The 19,044-nt window shown below is 52.6% G+C and overlaps 1 protein-coding gene across 1 annotated transcript in view; it reads right to left on the reverse strand.

Annotated features, from left to right (window-relative positions):
• SPSB4 (splA/ryanodine receptor domain and SOCS box containing 4) overlaps positions 1 to 17,722 on the reverse strand; it is a 64,873-nt gene extending 47,151 nt beyond the window's left edge. Inside the window, exon 1 of the mRNA XM_042903213.1 lies at positions 17,029 to 17,722. Within this exon, the coding sequence (XP_042759147.1) occupies positions 17,029 to 17,722 (694 nt within the window). The remainder of the gene's footprint in view (positions 1 to 17,028) is intronic.
• Between the last annotated feature and the right edge of the window lie 1,322 nt (positions 17,723 to 19,044).

A 19,044-nucleotide genomic window follows, 5' to 3' on the forward strand; every position in this document is an offset into this window, starting at 1 on the left:
CTTTGTCCTGTAATAATCTATATCCATAGCTGTCTCTGGGTATACCTGGTGGTAAGGGCAACGTCCAAGCTTCCCAGTGGGCCCAGGCAAAGGAAGCACAGTAAATGCAGAATGAATGAACAATATATGAGTGAGTGCCTGGGGCCGTCAGACATTCTATGCCATAGAAGTTACAGTAACTGCTGTAGTCAGGGAAGGCTTCCTGGAGGAGGGGTTGAAAATTGTACAGAGCACGCCAGCTCTGGGGCTATTGAGCCAGGCTACTCCCTGGCCTGGTGTGGCAAAGCAGGCAGCACAAACCTTCCAGAGATCTTTATATGGCTTTAATGGAATGTTTCCAAGGCAGTCCCTAAGTGTCTCTGAGAGGTCACGGCCCCCAGCTAGAGCCTGGATCACGGATCGGGATTGATTGACAGGGCAGCTGCGTAAAGGAGCTCTAAGGCCCTGGGTCAGGCACGGGAGGGGTCAAGCATTGTTGGAAGCTGAGTTACTCCGTGCTGGCGATGTACGGCCATCTGGTTTGGGTCAGAGGTCTCCAGGGACAGGTTTGATTTATAGGCCAGTGCAGTCGCCCAGGCGGCATGGAGAGGAGGGCAAAGAGGGGCCAGCGCAGGGGTGTCGGGGAGGAGGATGGAAGGGCCAGGCAGAGGCTCCCTGGAAGGCTGAGCAAGCACTGTGCTTCTGCTCTGGGCCTTGGAGTGCCTCAGGTTGCATTTAATAGAGCAACATTACAAAAGAAAGATTGAAAAGAACTAAGAAGTCTTTATTGCATGCCCACTATCCACCTGGGAGTATATCACATGCTGTTACTGTTGGGAGAAGAAACAGCCACCTGAGCTCCATCCAGTGATGCCAGGCCTTGGGCACTGTGCTAGGCTTTTCATGCTGGCAGGCTCATTGGCCTCTCTGTCACCCTCCAGCAGAGCCATTATTAGCCACATTTTACAGATGATGGGAACAAAGCGAAAGTGCAGAGTCCCGCAGTTTGGAAGGGCAGAGCTAGGATTCAAGCTCGGGCTTTCTGCCCAATTCAGAGCCTTTCCCCTCTGCCCTGAAGGGCCTCCAGAGGTTCTGGAGTTAGTGGAGGGAGAGGTGACAGGGGCCAGAGTCCAGCAAGGAGGAGACACAGAGAACGACGTCTGAAGGTGTGTCACCAGGAAGGTGGTCGTGCCTTCATCTTTTCTGGGTTACAAACCCCGCAGGCCCCTACTATGCACCCAGATGTGCTCCAATGGTACAGAATGTTGTTACTACAGACTGAGATCATTAAAGAGGACTTTAAAAACGAAGTTGGGGGGCGCCTGGGTGGCTCAGTCGGTTGAGCGTCCGACTTTGGCTCAGGTCATGATCTCACAGTCCGTGAGTTCGAGCCCCGTGTCGGGCTCTGTGCTGATGGCTCAGAGCCTGGAGCCTGTTTCAGATTCTGTGTCTCCCTCTCTCTCTGACCCTCCCCCGTTCATGCTCTGTCTCTCTGTCTCAAAAATAAATAAACAAAAAAAACAAAAACACACACAAAAAAAAACGAAGTTGGCATCTCTCTGACCTGTGAGAAAGGATACCTTTAGGCAGACGGAGAGGTGGGGCTGGCCTCCAGTCAGGGGCACAGCATAAGCAAAAGTGTGGGGGTGAAATTTGCCTGGTCTCAGGTCTGGGGGCCATACTCTTGTTTTTTTAATGTTTATTTATTTTGGGGCCATACTTTTGTGGTGGAAGTTCTGATACGCAGGCTCTGCGGAGGGAGGCCACGCACAGGGTGCATCGCCTTGGGATGGCCTAGAGAAAAGGGCACAATGAGGGCCCCTGCTCCCCAGGCCTCCCTCCTGACAAGAGGCTGAGAAAATGGGGCCCAAGTGGGGCCGATGCCTGTCCTATGTCTTGTGACGGACATTTCCTGAATAAGAGGGGCACCATCCAGGGTTCTATTTGGGGTAGGGGGTGAGTGGGTAGCAAGGGGACAACAGGAAAACCACAGAGCACAGTTCCCATGGACTGGGGCACTCCATCCCTCTAGCTCCTTGGATACGTATGGTGTCCCCACTGTCTAGTGAGGACACCTGAGGCTCAGGGGGTGAGGGGGTCCTGTGGCTGGCCTAGGTCACACAGCTCCACAAAACCTGGCCTTAAACACACATCTAGAGAAGTTCAGATCGTCAAGTTGAGGCTAAGCAAGGAAAACAAGGATGCTACAGGGCATATCAGATGGTTTAAAAACTCTGCTACAGCTCATCGTGATCAGAGGAAAGATGCCAGGAGCAAGAAATGAGGCCTTCAGGACCTCCTGAAATGGAGCCTTTGAACTTGGAGTCAGACAGATAAGGTTCCAATTCCAGTTCTGGCCCTGCGACCTTTTAGCTTCTAGCAGCCTCAGTTTCCTCATCCACGAAATGGGGATATTAATATGACCCACACAGGGCCAAAAGGATGGGATGCATATATGTGTAAAACACTTGTTTGGGGCTGGGAGATGTTTATCAAATGGTTCTTTGACTTATCTTCGTTGCCACTTTTTTTGGGAAGCGTACCAGTTCTGTGGCAGGAAAGGTGGCTCTGGTGGGATTCGAGCTCCCCTCTCTGTGTTCTGCATGCCCATGGTGCAGACTTCATGAAAAGCCAGAGCCAGACCTGAGCAATGAACCTACCCAGGGCTGGTGTGTAGCAGGCAATCCATCATTGACAAGCCAGCCAGAAATGTCACCTCCCAGCTAGGAATGCAGACAAAAAGCTGATTTCTGCGTGGGGCGGGGGCCTACATGATGAAACCAGACACCAGGCTACTTCCTGCCAAGAGCATGTGCGAGGTACTGGCAAAGCCCAGCTCTGGCCTTTGACCTCTGCCCTTGATTTGTTTACACACAGTGGGGCTGGGGTCAGAGCCTGAGATGGGCCATGGGTTCAGAAAATGACAACCAGACCTAGCCAGATGTGCCTATGTGTCAGGGACAAGGAGAGTGTTCAACAACTCTCAGAGCATGGCTAGGTGTTGGTGAAAGGCCACCGGGTCAGGGGCAAAGAGGACAAGCCAGCATGGCCCCCCACATGGCGGCCACCGGCACTGTTCCATTCAACTGAGCAAAGGGAAAGTGCCTGAGTATTCGGGGCTAAGGAGACACCGGAAAAACGGGCTGGTCCCCTTCTCCAAAGAGCCTACCATCCAGTTGGAAAGACAGGACAGACACCTCAGGTCCTTAAAATCACAACTGAAGCCCGTCTGTGATTACAAGTCAACACAAATCGTCAACAGTGCTCTGTGAAGCACTCTCTAACATGATTTGGCCGTACCATTGACAGTGGGCTTTCAAGAGCCTGATTTTATTTCATCTCCATCAAAACCTTCATTTCTTCTTCCTCCCCTTTCACCCAAAAGGAAGTGGAGGCTCCATGGGCTCAGAAACTTGCCCAAGGACACAGACCTGGGAGTGGGTGATGGCTGCTCTCGGATCTTGAACCCAGGTGTCCAGACCTGTTGCCTCCTTGCAGCAGCCGCCCCTCCCCAGATGGGGCTCCTGGCCCCTGCTGTCCCCAGGCCCTCCTCTTTGGCATTCCTTGCATACCTCTGTCACTGGCCCCCTCCTGGCTCTCCTCACCCAGGACCTTTGACATTCTCTAAGGTTTCCTTCCTGGTTGTGCCCAACACTCCCTGGACGGGCATCTGTGCTGAATCTTCTTCCTATACCCACCTTGCTCGAGCCAGGCCCAGGGGAAAGCTGACCCTCCTCTTGGCACTGACTCCAGAATAGTTCTAGAATGGGAACAGAGGCCTGCACCCCTCTATTATGTTCCCCAGTCCTCCCCAGGGGCTTGAAAGCAGCGCTGGCCACGAGAACTTTGTGTGACGATGGAAACGCTCTGCATGTACCCATCCAACATGGTAGCCACCACCGACATGTTGCTATGGAGCACTTGAATGCGGCTGGTGCAACTGAAGCACTGAATGTTTAACTTAACTTTCATTAATTGAAACTCAAATCCAAGCACCTGCATGAGGCTAGCGGCTGCTGTACTGGACAGCACAGCAGTGTAAAATATTTGTCATCATGTGCAGATAGTGTCTCAATACTAGATAGCAAAACAGAACAATGGAGACGCTTTGAGGTCATCTTGTCCAATCCCCTCCTTCCAGTAGTAGAGAAATAAAGGCACAGAAAGGTGAGGTAACTTGCCCGACGTCACACAGAGCTGATGGCCAAGGTGGAATAGGTTGAACCAGCTTTTTTGGCTCCAAATCTAGCATTTTTTTCCAGGACTTAACTCCTCCTTCTCTTTTCCACCCAACACCAGACTCTAGGTAAATCAAGTTACTTCAGCCTAAAAATGTTTTTTCAACTCACATATCTCAACAATCCATTTTGCCACAACACCTTGAATAACTGAGGGAAGCTGACGGTGTCATCCAAAATGGAAACAAAGTCCTCCACCTGCCATGTCCCTCCTGGGTGGCTCACCCGGCCTGGAGGTGACAAGCCCCTAAGCCAAAAGACATCTGTCCCATCCCTGGAGCTCCATCATGTCAGGGGACAGAAGGGAAGGCAGAGCCTACCTGCCCAGAACCCACCCAGGTGTCCCCCTTCCCAGGGTGCAGCCAAGAACACGGAGGAGCAGAAGCACAGTGAACAGTGGCTGGCCCAGACCTTGGCCACAGTGGTGGCTCCAAGCCCTGGGTCACCCGCCCACCACCCAGATAGGGAAGACGACTGTGAACCACAAATCACCAGCCACAGCACCCTCAACAGCCTGCAGGAACAAAAGAACAGTGTGGGGCGGAGACTTACCCAGGTCCCCATGGGCTTCCCTGCTCTGGAGAGGCCCCTTCTCTGGGGCCTTCATCTGGACTGCCAGATGGCTCTTAGTAGACCCATGGAGCCCTGTCATGCTCACACACACACACCCCTAGGATCTGCCTCTTGAGCAGTGACATTGTGGAAAAATGAAAGATGGAGTTCAAATCAGCTTTCCCACTCACAGTGCGACCTGGGCAAGGCTCCCAAATTTTCTGGGCCTCAATCAACTCATCTGTAAAAATGGAAATGGCAATACCCACCTCAAACAAAGCTACCTTCACCAAACGTCCAACAGCGTGTCATTTGGTAGAACCAGGAGACATGTCCCAGTGGAAAAGGAACTTTAAATATTGCTTCTTTAAAATAAGGTTGTTTATGACTTTTTAAAAAACAGTGAATCATCTGGGCCTGTAGGATGGGAGGAAATGCCACGGGCTGCAGGCCCCCAAGTCCTGTCTCTGCCAACCCCTATGTCTCCCAGCCCTTGCTCTCCCCTGCACCACACCCGGCCTTGCTGGCTGCCCTGTTGGCCACAGACTTGCCGCCTGGTGCCCACCAACTCACTCTTCCCCAGATCTTCCCAGGGCTGCCTCCACCTTACCATAGATACCTCCAGGGCCCATCCCCTGCAGCAGCATATATGGAGACACCCCTTCCCATCATGGTCCCCTGTTTTGCTCATTTAACCACAATTTTCTATGTCTAGATTTATCACAGCATTTATTTGTTTTTTTCTGTTTCTGTCTTTTCTCCTAAATTGCCATCACAGTACCCCCAGTGCCTGGCACACAGGAGATGTTTTAAAAAATAGTCACTGACTGATAAGCTGAGTGATAAAAAGCCTCTCTTATTGTGACCATGGCTCTCCAGCAGACTGTGGCTCCACGGAGAGTGGAAAGCCCGCCCGCCTCCCCTGCTCACCACTGCAGCCCGGCTCCCGGCCCAGGTCAGCACAGGTCAGGCCCTTCACAAACACTGAGTGAAAGGATAAATCACCTCCTTACACCGCGGGACGGACTGGCCCCCGCAGGACGGCATGTGGTTGAGCGAAGAGCAACGGCTTATTTACACCAAGATCAAATTACTGGCTGTGGGCAGAGTGCGACTAATTTTAATTTACTATTCCTGGCTAATTGGAAACTTCTTAGGATTCTGTTCCCCGAAGTTTCAACGGGAAGCTTGTAAAGGCTTTTGTGCAGATGCTGTAGGAGGAATGTGCTCTTCCCTAGGCCTTGTCCTCCTCCACCCAAACCTGCAATGGTTTTTCACCCTACCACGTGGACCCTCGGTTATCTAGTCATTCATTCAACAGAGGTCACTGAGAACCCACCATGTGCCAGATGCTGAGGACACGAGGGCAAAGGGGGCGACCTAGTCTCTGTTGACAGGGAGAAAAGCAGTGGCTCCGGACGTCGCGAGACTGCACCTCGGCCATCCCAAAGGTGCAGAAGTGGCACACACAGGTATGTTCCACCTCCTGGAGCCCTGGCTGAGGGACTGATTCGGGGCAGAACTTCCACACGATGGACCGATCGACCCCGACACCCCTTGGGACACCCCAGGAGGCAACAAGGGGAGTAAAGCAGCCTCTCCAAACTCAGGCACCCAACACTGACACTCAACCCGTTGAGGCAGCAGTGAGGTACATGAGCACACTCCCGTTCCTGGACCACTCAGTCCTCACACACCCTCACACTCACCCCTTTCCTGAGGCAACTCCAAAGGAGCTGGACTAAACGTCCCACCCTCACTCGGCACCCGGCCTCCACGTGAGTGGCCCCTGGCCATGTCTCCGGCCCCTCCCCACAGAGGCGGCCACACTGAGGGAGATAAACCGGATCCCACATGCCCCTCCTAGCAAGGCCCAGACTCAGGCAGAGATCTGTCATCCACCTCACTAAACACCAGAAGCAAACCCACTCTCACCCTGGGACTCTCTCCTGAAATGCATTTTGAGGGAGAAACATCAACAAATAGGGCAGGATCTGGAACACGGCCGTAGCTCCAAATGGATCACCTCAAACGCTTCTACTTAAATGGCTCCAAAGCCAAGACAGCGATGTCGTTGCTGGCAGCTCCCACCCCTCGCTGCTCCCCAGGGGGGTCGCCAGCCTGGGAGGTGGGAAAGATGAGAGGCACCAGGTGCCTCATCAGGTGTGGCCCCAGAGGGTCGTGGCAGGGCCGCCTGTGCCCCCCGGGGCTCCCAGGAGGTAGGTCACGAAGCGGGGCTCACAGCTCTGTGTAGAGAAGCGGCTGCCGCCCGGCAGTATTTTCCAAGCTCATGCTGTCTCGGCTTCATTTCATCCCAAGCAAATAAATCATTAAGGAGGCACCGAGTCTTGGAAGATGCGATGAAGAACGGCCCTTAAACGGGACAGGCTTAGCTTGAATTATGGAAGGCCTCAGACAAGCGGCCTTATTAGTGTCTGGGCTGGGCTGTAACTCATGCTAACTGCCCCCTTGCCTTAACCAAGGGACACGACTGGGAGGGTCAGCTGGCTCCCCGACCACGGCAAACAAATGCTGCTGCCAGCCTGGCAGGCTGTTTGCTCTCCCCAGTCGTTTCAACACCGTGCTGCAAATCTGCTTACTCCGTTCATCGCTACCACCGCACCACCCACTCCGCGTCAGCACCGCTCCCACGGGCACAGGTGGGAATGAACACAGTCCGGACGTCCTGTGTTTAGGGGGCTTAAATGCCGTGGCAGTGGGTCTGCCGATGCCAGCTTCAGTAAACTCTTCTGTTAAGGCTCGAGACCACCAGCAAAGCTGAAGGAAGGCTCGCCGTGACCCCGTGCGGCCTGGAGGTTAGAGGTGGGGGTGCAGGGGTTGGCGGCCTGGATTCCCGTGCAGACGGCTGCCTCTAAGCTTGTGCTGTGGGCGGGCTCTCCGTCTCTCTTGGCCTCAGGCTCCTCTTGCGGGAAGCGGGGCAACAGTACCTTCTCATCTGTGGGGATTTGATGAGCGAATGGGCACAGGGCACTTTCTAGCATTTGTATGGGGCTGGGGGGGTCTAAATAAGACGATGTGATGCATGAGCAGCGCCAAGCAGCATGTGGACTTTTGTAGGTGCTCAATAACTGTTTAACAAAGAGCCGTTTCTATTTGCAGTAATCTTTTCCCAAACAAAGTTGCCCTCATGGAAAATTCACGGGTTTACTTGTGTATACCTTGCTGGCAGCTGTGTGAATTGGGGTTCCAGGACAGGTAAAGTGGGTCACACGGTGGTTGGGGAGGATGAGAACAAGAGGAAAATGGGGCTGGATGGGAAATGAAGGAACTATGCTGAGGCACAGGTGGACATCAGAAGGCTGGGGAGTGTTGGGGGGCAAGGCACAGGAACTACCCTCACGTCAGCCAGGCAGGAGGGGCAGTGGGCAGAGGCTGGCTCGGTAACACTGGGCTTTGATGGGGGGAGGGGGGCGGGCCTGAGGAACAGGCCAATTCCAACAAAGAGGTCAGCACAGACCAAGGCGCAGAGGAATAAGCAGGTTGGCTTGGCTGCAGGATCAGAGTGAGGACGGTGGAAGTAAGGGACAAGCCATTCATGTGGAAGTCTTATCTTGTGCCCTGCCCTCAACATGCAGCTGCATGAGCATCACCTAGAGGCTTGTCAGACATGCAGAATCCCGGGCACGGCCCACACCTCTTAAGTCAGAACCTCATTTAACAAGATCTCCAGCTGACCTGAATGCACGTTAAGGTTTGAGAAGCACTGCTGACCACAAGTCTATGGGGTGAGTGCCATCATCAGACCCACTTTACAGATGGGAATACTGAGAAACTGAGAAGTTAGGAAACTTATGCCCAGCTCATCATAAATGAAGGGACGGGTGGGTCTCTGGTCTCTGGGCTGAACTCCCTGCTCTATGGTCTGAGAGGGGTAGGGACAGGGTCTCTGACATGTAGGAGGCACTGGGAAGCCATGGAGGGTTTCAACTTTGCTCAAACTGCAAAGGCTGCTTCTAGGAAGGCATCATTCTCCTCTTAAACTCCTATGTCCTCTGTCATCTATGTCAGGGTTTTTCAATATGGGCTCACAAATTGCATTGGATTCTCACTCTCTTGTTTCCAGCGAGGTGCATTTTCAAGGGGGATTGGCAGTCTGGGTTTTAGGCTAATTAGTTGGTGACCTTGGGCACGTCCTCCCAGCTCTCTGGTCCATTCAGCTCCCACCTATAAAGTGGGGGTCTGGCACTAGCTGCTGGATGGCATCTGTTCCAGTTATAATGCCTGGGGCCTGCCTTCACCCTCCTGCCAGCTCCCGAAGAGTGGAGACCGGCCACCTACTCCCCCTTCCCTTTCCTCCAAAGGTCCAGCAGGGGCTGGCCCACAGCCGGGCCTACTGACCATCTGTTCTCAGGCAGATGCTGCCCCTCGGGCCCACCACCTCAGCAGCTCACCCCCACTGAATATGCATGTGGGGCACAGCTGGCAAGGGGGTCACTTATTTGGACATCCTTGCTGAACACTCATTCACCAACCAAGTTGCCACTGGGAACTACAAAATGCTTAAACCAGACTCTTAGCTGGAAACTTCTGAAACTGCTCACAAGGAAGGCTAAACACTCCCAGCTCATTTGCGACAAACTCACAGTGGTCTTTGAACCTCAGGTGGCATTTCCACCAAGTATCTTAAAGATAAAAGAGTCAAAAACCTCCCCAAACCAACATACTCCCTTATGTGAAATCCCTCAGATTGCACAATGTGGACCGAAATATTTTTTTTAATGTTTAGTTTTGAGAGAAAGAGAGAAAGAAAGATCGAGATCGAGTAGGGGAGGGGCAGAGAGAGAGGAAGACACAGAATCTGAAGCAGGCTCCAGGCTCTGAGCTGTCAGCACAGAGCCCAACACAGGTCTCGAACTCACAAACCATGAGATCATGACCTGAGCCGAAGTCGGACGCTTAACCGACTGAGCCACCCAGGCGCCCCGTGGACCAAAATTCAATAACAATGAGTATTTCCACATTTAATAACTCTAACAGTAATTTTACCAAACTATGGGAGCTGCAATTGTCATAACCAGCAATTGTGAAACCTACTTTTTCCAGTATCTACTATGTGTCAGGCACTAGCCCACTTACTTTGTATATATCATCCACATGACAACTTGTAGCATGGTATGTTTCTATTACTATTATAGATAAGGAAACTGAGGCTCTGAAGTGAAGTGACTTGCTCAGGGTCACAGCTAATGAGCAGCCCAGTCAGGAGTGAGCCCTAGCTTGTCCCACGAGGCCACACTGACGCCCTCTGAAAGGAAGATGGCAGGCGCGCATTGTTTGCAGTGCCCCATGTGTAACTGCAACCCGGCCCATGGTGACACTCTCCTGACTGAGCCTGAGCTCCAGAGCCCCCTTCCTACAGGCAGGGCTTTCCTCGAATGAACCTACCCACTGCTGTTCAAATGCGAAAAACCCCCACTCACAGCAGGCCACGGTGTCTGAGCAAAAGCTTTTTTTCAGCTCAAAGTCTGTTCCTTTTTGTGGAAAACAAAGGGCAGGGGCCACTTTCTGAATGTCAAGATTCTGAATTGAGTTGCCCAGCCCATCGTGCAGCCTTCGCCTGGCCTGAGTGTGGGGACAGATGTGCTGTGCTCCACACACAATGAGAGGCGGGAATGGGTCACTCTAGGGTCAGGCTTCAAGAGGGCGGCCTCTCGTAGCCAGCCTCCCTCTGTTCCAGCTAACTGTGACTCAGGTCCCGCTGCAGCAGAGAAAAGAAAAGCTGCCACGGGTGGTAGGAGGCCAGTATATTCACGTGTACTTACTGAGCACCTACTATGTCCTCAGTTCCAAGGGGTGCAACAGCGGGTGGCCGAGAAGGCTGAGATGCAGTCCCTGCCTCCCAGAACCACCAGCTTCAGCAGCGGCAGTGGCAACAACAGAAGAGCAAGCCACGCTCATTGTGGACCCTCTCTGTGCAGGTAAGGGACCCGGTGACTTACCGCACTGACATTCACCCTACGAAAGGACCAGATTATGCGACTCAAATGATCTGAGTCCAGTACTGTCTGAAGCCTCCGTAACAGCAAATTAATGTCATTCTACTATATCTTAAACAAGAAGCCAAATCATTCACAAGATTCATCAAGTGTCCAGGATGAGTTCAGCACTGGACATGGTCCAATCGGTCATGCAGGGTAAGCGCAGTAATACCCACAGCCCCCTGCAGCACACACACCTAGGAGCCTCATGCTGGACCATGCTTTGTTTCTGCATCATTTCTCATGCAGCAATGATGCAAAGGTACATATGATTATTCCCACTGCACAGATGGGAAAACAATGGCTCGAGGATGTTAATTGGCCAGGAGGCAGAAATGAAACTTAAATTGGAATCAAATGATCATTCTCAAAGACTGGAAACTGCCTTAATGTCAAAACCCAGGGGTCTGAATTATTAAATTATGAGACAACCATACCAAGAAACTCCATACAGCTGTTAATAAAGAATGAGGCAGCTCTACATTAATCATATTAAATCATCGTCAAGATCTATTAAGGGGGAAGTGAGATGCAGAACAATGTTTACAGCATGATCACACTCATGTAAAAATTCTGTCATAAAATTCTGGAAGGAAACTCGAGAAACTGTTAAGGGAGGTTGCCAGCAGGGAGAGGAGCTGGGGAGCTGATGGGTGTAGGGGAGAGGGGTATTCCATTGTCATGTTTATATTTCAGTTTGCCTTTCAAAAGTAAATGCAGGGGCACCTGGGTTGCTCAGTCAGTTAAGCATCGGGCTCAGGTCATGATCTCATGGTTCATGAGTTTGAGCCCCTCATCGGGCTCTGTGCTGACAGCTCAGAGCCTGGAGCCTCCTTTCAATTCTGTGCCTCCGTCTCCCTCTCTCTCTCTCTCTCTGCCCCTCCCCTGCTCACCACTCTGTCTGTCTGTCTCTCTCAAAAGTGAATAAACATTAAAAAGACAAACATAAGTAAATACATACATATTTTAAAGTCTCTATGGCTTCCCCACGCATGCCTCCTAGGTCACCGTCCCTCGTCCTAAGGAACTTATTTCATATCTACTTAGGGAAAGAAGGCACACATGTGGAAAAGTAAATGGAGCAGATGAGGGACACTAGGTGCTGAATGAGTACGCAGGGGACAGCCTGGGCTGAGGGCTGGGGGTGAGCTGGGGTCAGGGCACAATGATATGACAGAGGGTGAAGGGGAGACCAGGTCTGGCCCTGGGTCAGGAGCAAAGAGGAGCTGAGTCTCAATGTCAGGGAGACCGGGAGGACCATGTCACCTGGGAGAGACACATGGGAGTTGAGCAGGAAGGTGGTGAGTTCAGTGCAGACTGGAGGATGGCTCTGGCAAGGGGATGGTGTCCTTGTACTCATCTCGGTATAAAACTCTCTCTGGCCTTCATCAATACCAGAAGCCTTGGCTGGCTGCCAGCCTCTTCTGCTGAGCCGCTGCGCCAATAAATACTTGTTGGCAGGTCAATTAAACCATCTAGGAACAACGTCTGGAAATACAGTTTCCCCGGCCCGATGCAGGTGGCCAAGCCCTCTCTGCCAATTAGACCTCAGATCCTATGTTTCCCGTTCTCCCCCACAACCCCCACCCCAGAAAATGAGCCCTGGGCGCCAACACCTGCTCTGTGGAATCAGGCCCTACTTGGTGGGCAAAATGGAGTCAGGGATGGTCTAGACAGCAGGAGGCAGGGCACAGGAGTGTTCGGGCCCGGGTTTAAGCACAGCTCTACTGCTGTCTGTCTGTGTGGCCTTGAGCACATTCACTAATTTACCTTTCCAAGAGTCCATTTGCCCATCTACAGAATGGAGATAATAACAGCACAATGCCTCCATGTTTATTGTAGGCACAAAAGAGAGAGGCAGGGGAGAGGGAGAGGGAGAGAAGAATGCCTGGCCCAGAGCACGAAACATGAATGGCATAAACAAACAAACAGCTTATAATTGTTATATGACTCTCAAATCAAAGCTGTGTGGCACTCCAAGCCTGCGCGTCTCTGTCTGGGGCTCCTCTCCACTTCCTGTGTCACTTATACTCCACTCACCACCCAAGATCTCCAAGACAGGAGACAAAGCCGTTCTGTCAACCTACTTTGCTGGCCTCCAACATGTGGAAGGAGGAGCCAGGGAGCAGAGGAGCAACTCCGGAAACCATCCTGGAGCAGATTCCAAAGGCCTGGCCCACCTCACAGCAGTTGGGCCAAACCTCACAGCAGTTGGGACATTTTCAGTGACATTCTCCTGTTAGCGACCAAAGCATGCCTGATTCACAGCCACTGCTGGGGCTGTCTTTATGCAGCTAACTTTTTAGAACACCCCGTGGAGCTCTGTGCTGAGCCAAGAGCTTTGAGGGCTAGAGATGAAGGCAAGAGCGAGGAGAGCTACCAGGACAGCATTTCAGAGTCTCACCTAGACCCACCGCTGAAGGAAAAGTCCAGTTGGCTGCGTGGACACCCAGCCCGGTGGAGCAGCCTTTCCTGTTCCTCCCCTTCTGCCCCCTCTGCAAACGTCTCCACAAGGGGCCCACCGGGCCACTATGCCTCCCATTTGAATCCCAGTTCCCCCAGTTTCCAGTTTGGTGACCTTGAGCAACGTACTCAAGCTCTCTGTGCTTCAATTTCCTCACTTTAAATGAGATAATATAGGCATTGGCTGAACGAGTGGTTACAAGGATTAAATGAGTTAAAATTTGTAAAGTGTTTAGAATAGAGCCCAGCACCACCTAAGAGGGAGTTTAGCTTATTGCTGGTGTGCTATTACTGCTGTTATTATTTGGGCCCTGGATCTGATCATCTGGAGATTTGCCCACTTGCCCGGCCTTGGTTCCGCGCTTCATTCGAAATGGCAGAGCCCCCGGGGGTCCTGCAGCTCTTTGCAGCAAACTCTGAGAGGTAGAGCCACTTCACTCCATGCCACGGCCAAAGAACACATTTGCAACAGGAAAACGTGCTTCTAGGGGCTCCTGCCCCCAGCGAACACATGCTTCCGAGTTAAATGAAGTTAGACCTTTTTAGGTCTTGCTTTCAGAGTCATAAAAATTCAAAAATTGAGAAAAGGATATCCGTCAACTTCCTTCCGTCACATTAGAGGAGAAGCTTCTAATGAGGCCACTTTTGTTGTAACCCATAGGTCAACCCCAGGACCTGGCTCCACTCACCTAGCTAATCAAAGCAGAAGCACCACTTGCCATGTAACTGCTCTGTGTCGATGAGCTTTACTACGTCCATTTTACAAAGGAGAACAGTGAGGTTCAGAGCGGTAATCCTTGTGCCCGGCCTTCTGGTGAATGCTAGGGCCAGACTAACATAGTCTGTGAGGAGCCCTGGGCACAGCTCTCTCCCTGATGATCTTCCGGGGAAGCAACCCCAGAGAGCAGCCCCGCCTTTCTGCTCCAAAACGTGTCTCTGACTGTGCTCCCCTACATCCCTGTCGGGTGTGAGAATGGGGACTTGACATCATGTCCGCAACCAATGTTGGCACAGAATTCTCACGTACACAACCCCACATTGGGTCACCTTCCCTGCCCAGGGACTCCCTGAGGCCAAACGCCTCCCAGTGCCCAGGATGCCCTTGGTGGACATCAGCCCAGGTCCCAGCTACAGGCATCACACAGTCCCTTCCCAACCAGCCCCTATCAGAGTCCAATGCAGCATGTCCTATGGCCCACTCCGTAGTCAGGGCTTGCCCTAGGCTGACCATGGCCTTTCAAAGCACAGAAAAGTTGAGTTCCCCAACTTTTTAAAAACATTTTGAAGTTGATTTATTTACTTTGAGAGAGAGACAGAGAGAGTGAGCAGGAGAGGGGCAGAGAGAGAGGAAGAGAGAAAGAATTCCAAGCAGGAGTGTGGAGCCTAATGTGGGGCTTGAACTCATGAACTGTGAAATCGTGACCTGAGCTGAAACCAAGAGTCGAACGCTTAAGCGACTAAGCCAGCCAGGTGCCTCTGCTGAGCTCCTCCTTTTTGCAATCATACCCTGCCCATGATAGAGAACATTACTTCTAGCTGGAGAACAGGCCAGTGTCATAGCAGACAAGCCAATCCTGACATGGAACAACAGATGCTACAGGATCACATCACATCCTGGCCTTTGCTTGCCTCCTCGAGGAGCATTCCAGCTTCAGCCAACCTCAAAAATCACCACCAGTGAGGAAAAGCATGGAACAGTCCATGTTTCAGCCTCACCGAGCTTCTCCAGCCACCTGAAGGATCCAAGCACTCAAAATGCCCCCAACACAACTATCTGTTCCCACCTAGCTCCCCACCAACATTGCACCAAGGAGGATACCAGGGCTTGACTCCTCCTGATCCTAACACACATGGGGGAGCCACGGTCTATGACCTTGTTAGCATCTCAGCTTTGTGCCTGAAAACCAAGCAACAGATAATAGCTGGGCGTGAATCAGTGAATCAATACCCAAGAGGAAGCCCACCTTGGGGGCCCAATTGCTGGCTCAGGTAGCTCCTGCTGGGTATCAATGTCAGCCTTTAATCCCAGCTACGAGATCTCACAGCAGCTGTGAAAGAGACCTGATCCTGTCCCATTTTACTGACAAGCAAAATGAGCTGTAAGGCATTAGAATGACTCACTGAAGACGCAAAACCATCGAGCACTGGGGATGCAGTTGGAACTAAGGCATGTCAGACTCCAGAGCCTTGTGTACCAAGTCCACCCTTCTAGTCCCAGGATAAATTCTGGCAAGTAAATTTCCCAATTCTGCTTGAAAGAGTGTTTGTTGTTGCCATTGGTTTTCTTGGTACTGGGGTTTGCCTGCTCCCCATGTCTGTGAGGGTTCCAGACATTCTCCACATGGCACTGGGATGATTAAACTAGCCCTTCTCAGCACACACTCAGCTGCTCTGAGATCTAACCAGATAAATCAGAGAAAACAGAACAACACTTTGCCATCAATGGCAATCTCAGTTCAACAACCATGAAAAGGAAATCTGAGCAAGAATGTCACCTATTACACCAGACAGCTGAGCACACCAGCCACTTTCTGCTGGCCTGGCACCCTTGAAAACAGTCAACCTAACCTATACTCAAGTAAATATAAATTTTACTTGAGTAAAATCTTGTTCTTGACTTCTTTTCTTGGGTGTTACTCTCAGCGCCTCAACTGAAGGTGGGGGGGGGGGGGAGCGTGGGAAAAGAATAAGTTTCAGCGGCTGACAGACGACCTAGGTAGACCCTGGCTCTCTGTAGCTCTGCTCCCTGAAATGGGGGCAATTATATCTCTCATTTGAAATGAATAAACTGGAATTCAGGCTTTAAGCACCTGCCTCTGTGACCTGTGTCAGGGGTGTGGCAGGAAGTCTATTTGGATGAGGAGTGCATAAGCCCACAAGGCTCCGCTCAGCTGGTGGCCATAGATGCCTCTGTCCAGAGGCCACCCTGCCTCCGAATGACTACCTCCTAAAAACATAACCATTTTTGTTGCCGTGATTTTGAAGCTGCCTGACAGCATGATGGTGCATGTTAACTGACAGGAGGCCTTAGAGCTGCCAGGGATCAACCCCAGCAGCCTGGGGGCTTGCCTACAGCCTGCGAGGGTGTTTTGTTTGACGACGTGGTGTTTTCAGCAGCTGCCAACTCCTGAAAATTGGGATCTTTCACACAAATCTAGATTTCTGGGTCCTCTTGGAAAAATTAAGAGATTCTACAACTTTTGGCTCTCATTCCCAGGAGGCAATAATCAGCTAGAGATGATTATTCTTCACCAGGAAGAGCTGGGAATTGAGCGTCCAGTCCCTGCCTTCAGCTGGTGGTCAATACAGGAGAGTCGTTATTATCATCACTTACTACACTTATTATACATATTAACTCAGAGTGTATGGCATTCGTGTGCAGGGACTCTATCTTCTACCGTCCCTCTCCTCCTGCTGTGAGCTGAGGCCTGGCACAGAGGAGACCTCATTTTGCATAACCGTTATACAGACAGCAAGATTCATGATTCGCATCAACACAGGAAGCCCTTATTAGGTGCCAGTCACCGTTCTCAGCGTGTCATATACATTATTATGGTATGTGATCGTCACAACAACCCGCCCAAGGTTACTGTCCTTGTGCCACTTTTGCAGGTGGGAAAACTGAGGCACAGCCCAAGATCACCAAGCCAGTAAAGGAGAGTCCACATACTCTACACAGCAGGGTTATGCCCAGCGACCACGGAAGGTGGGGCCTCGCCTGCTTCCTGCCGCCCTCCCCAACTGGTCCCGCGACAGGCCGCCTCTGAAACCGCCAGGCACCCCCACTCTGTACTTACGGTCAAGGCCGTTGATGTAGCGCATGGTGACTTCGCAGTGGCCCCACACCGCACTCACCACCGGGTACAGCTTCTTGCCCTTGAGGCCGCGGAAGGCCACGCCCAGATACTGGCCGTCCACCACGAAGCTGAGCGTGCCCTCGTCCATGTCCAGCACCACGAGCAGCGAGTCCGGCAGCGCGAAGGCCTCCTCGGGCCCCAGGAAGGCGGGGTAGGCCACTCCCGGCCTGTTCTTGCCATCGTGGTAGAGGCGGCTGCGGCCCAGGTCCCAGCCCCACGACTCCGCGTCACTGCCCACCAGTGCCGTGTAGCCCACGGAGTGCAGGGGGGCTCGAGCCGTGGCCACCCCCACTACGGCGTGGGTGCCACGCTGCCGCGCCGGCCAGTTGATCTGCCAGGCGTGCAGGCCCCGGGCATGGCCCACCTTGCCGCGGATGCCGTCGGTGCTCTGGGCCACCGGATGCCGGTGGAAGGTGAGCCGGTCGTCATCCTTGACGAAGACATTGAGCGAGCGGTCCTCAGGGTTCCACGCGTGCCGCAGCTGCACCGCCGGCCCCGCCGCCGGCATGTCCAACAGCTGGTCCAGCCGCGCCGGCCGCCCCGGCTCCGCTCCCTGTAGCTCCCGCTTGGCCGGCCGCAGCGCCGGCTCTCGCACCTCCACCGACTTGAGGCTCCCCGAGAGCTTCTGGCCCATGGCTCGCTGCCGGGAGGGGGCCGCTGCAGGCCACCGCTACCTCGTGGGAGCTTCCGCTCCCCACAGCCAGGGATGGGCCGCCGGGCTGGGTACCAGGCTTCTGGACCGTCTACCTCCACAGCCTCTACCGGGCTGGGGCAGGGGCCCAAGCTCCTGGAAGGAAGCAAAGTGCACGGGTTACAACAGCAGCACCGACAGCCAGTGATGCCCAGGGGCTGTGTGAATAATAACGTGAACATGGACACAGGACAGCCATCTGAGGGTGGGGTGGGGTCTCCATGGGAAGGGGAGCAGGAGGCAGGGGGAATGAGGGAGCTGGGGTCCAGGCTCTGGAGCCAGAAAAAGCTGCATCCAAATACCTGTCTCTAACTCGAAGCTGCGTGGCCTGCAGTTTCCTCATCTGTAAAATGGGGATAAATAGCACCCTCTGGGTGGGGTGGTAATCTGGAGAGACAGTAATACAAAGGGCCAAGCCTGAGACTCTGGGGGCAGGTTTTCCTCTCTGGCTCTATCCTCTGGGAATCCCACAAGCACCCCTTCCCTTCGGATAAGCATGCTTTTTCTTTGGGCACGTAAACACCATTAACAACACTGACCCCGGACAAGCTCCTCTGAGGCAAGATCCTGGTTTTCAGGGAGGAGGACTTGGCCACCATCTCTAGGAGGCCAGCCAGAGCCCAGAGTGCTTGGGCTGCTTGGACAAGCCCTGGGTGTGGGGAAAGATGGAGAGGTGAGCCCGGCAGCCAGTCCAGGGCAGAGGTATGTGCCCTCGCTTCTCTGGGCTAAGAGCTGCTGGGCTCAGAATGACTTCCCCTGAGACAGACCAAGAGGCAGGCATTTTTCATGCCCTGCTCTGCCTGGCCACAACCTCCCACCCAAACAGTGGCCCACTCTCAGCCACAGTCCAAACGGAGAAGGAAAGAAACTTGCTGCTACACAGCACAGCAAGTATACTATGGATTCCTTTCTAACTCTCCTATTTTATTCTCAACTCTCATTTTCTTTTCCTTCTATTTGCAGACCCCAACTTCAGCACATGCCAACCCTATCCAGAGAGCTCTGGCTAATGTTTAATCTGGGGGAAACCAGAGCACGTAAAAATTTGCAACACTAGACAGCCCGAAGATAGCAGAATACAGTTACTTCTTTTCATATCCCAAATCACCTAAAATAAAGGAGAAAGAGAAAGAGAAATGCAAATTTTATCTTCAGCAAAACCAGAACACATTTGTAACCCGAACCACAACTTATAAGGAAAGACTGCCAAAAACAGTAAAGGACTGCCAAAAGCAGCGAAGATCAAACGGGGGTGAGAAAACACC

Source organism: Panthera leo, chromosome C2 (genome assembly GCF_018350215.1).
Source record: "Panthera leo isolate Ple1 chromosome C2, P.leo_Ple1_pat1.1, whole genome shotgun sequence".
Lineage (NCBI taxonomy): Eukaryota > Metazoa > Chordata > Mammalia > Carnivora > Felidae > Panthera > Panthera leo.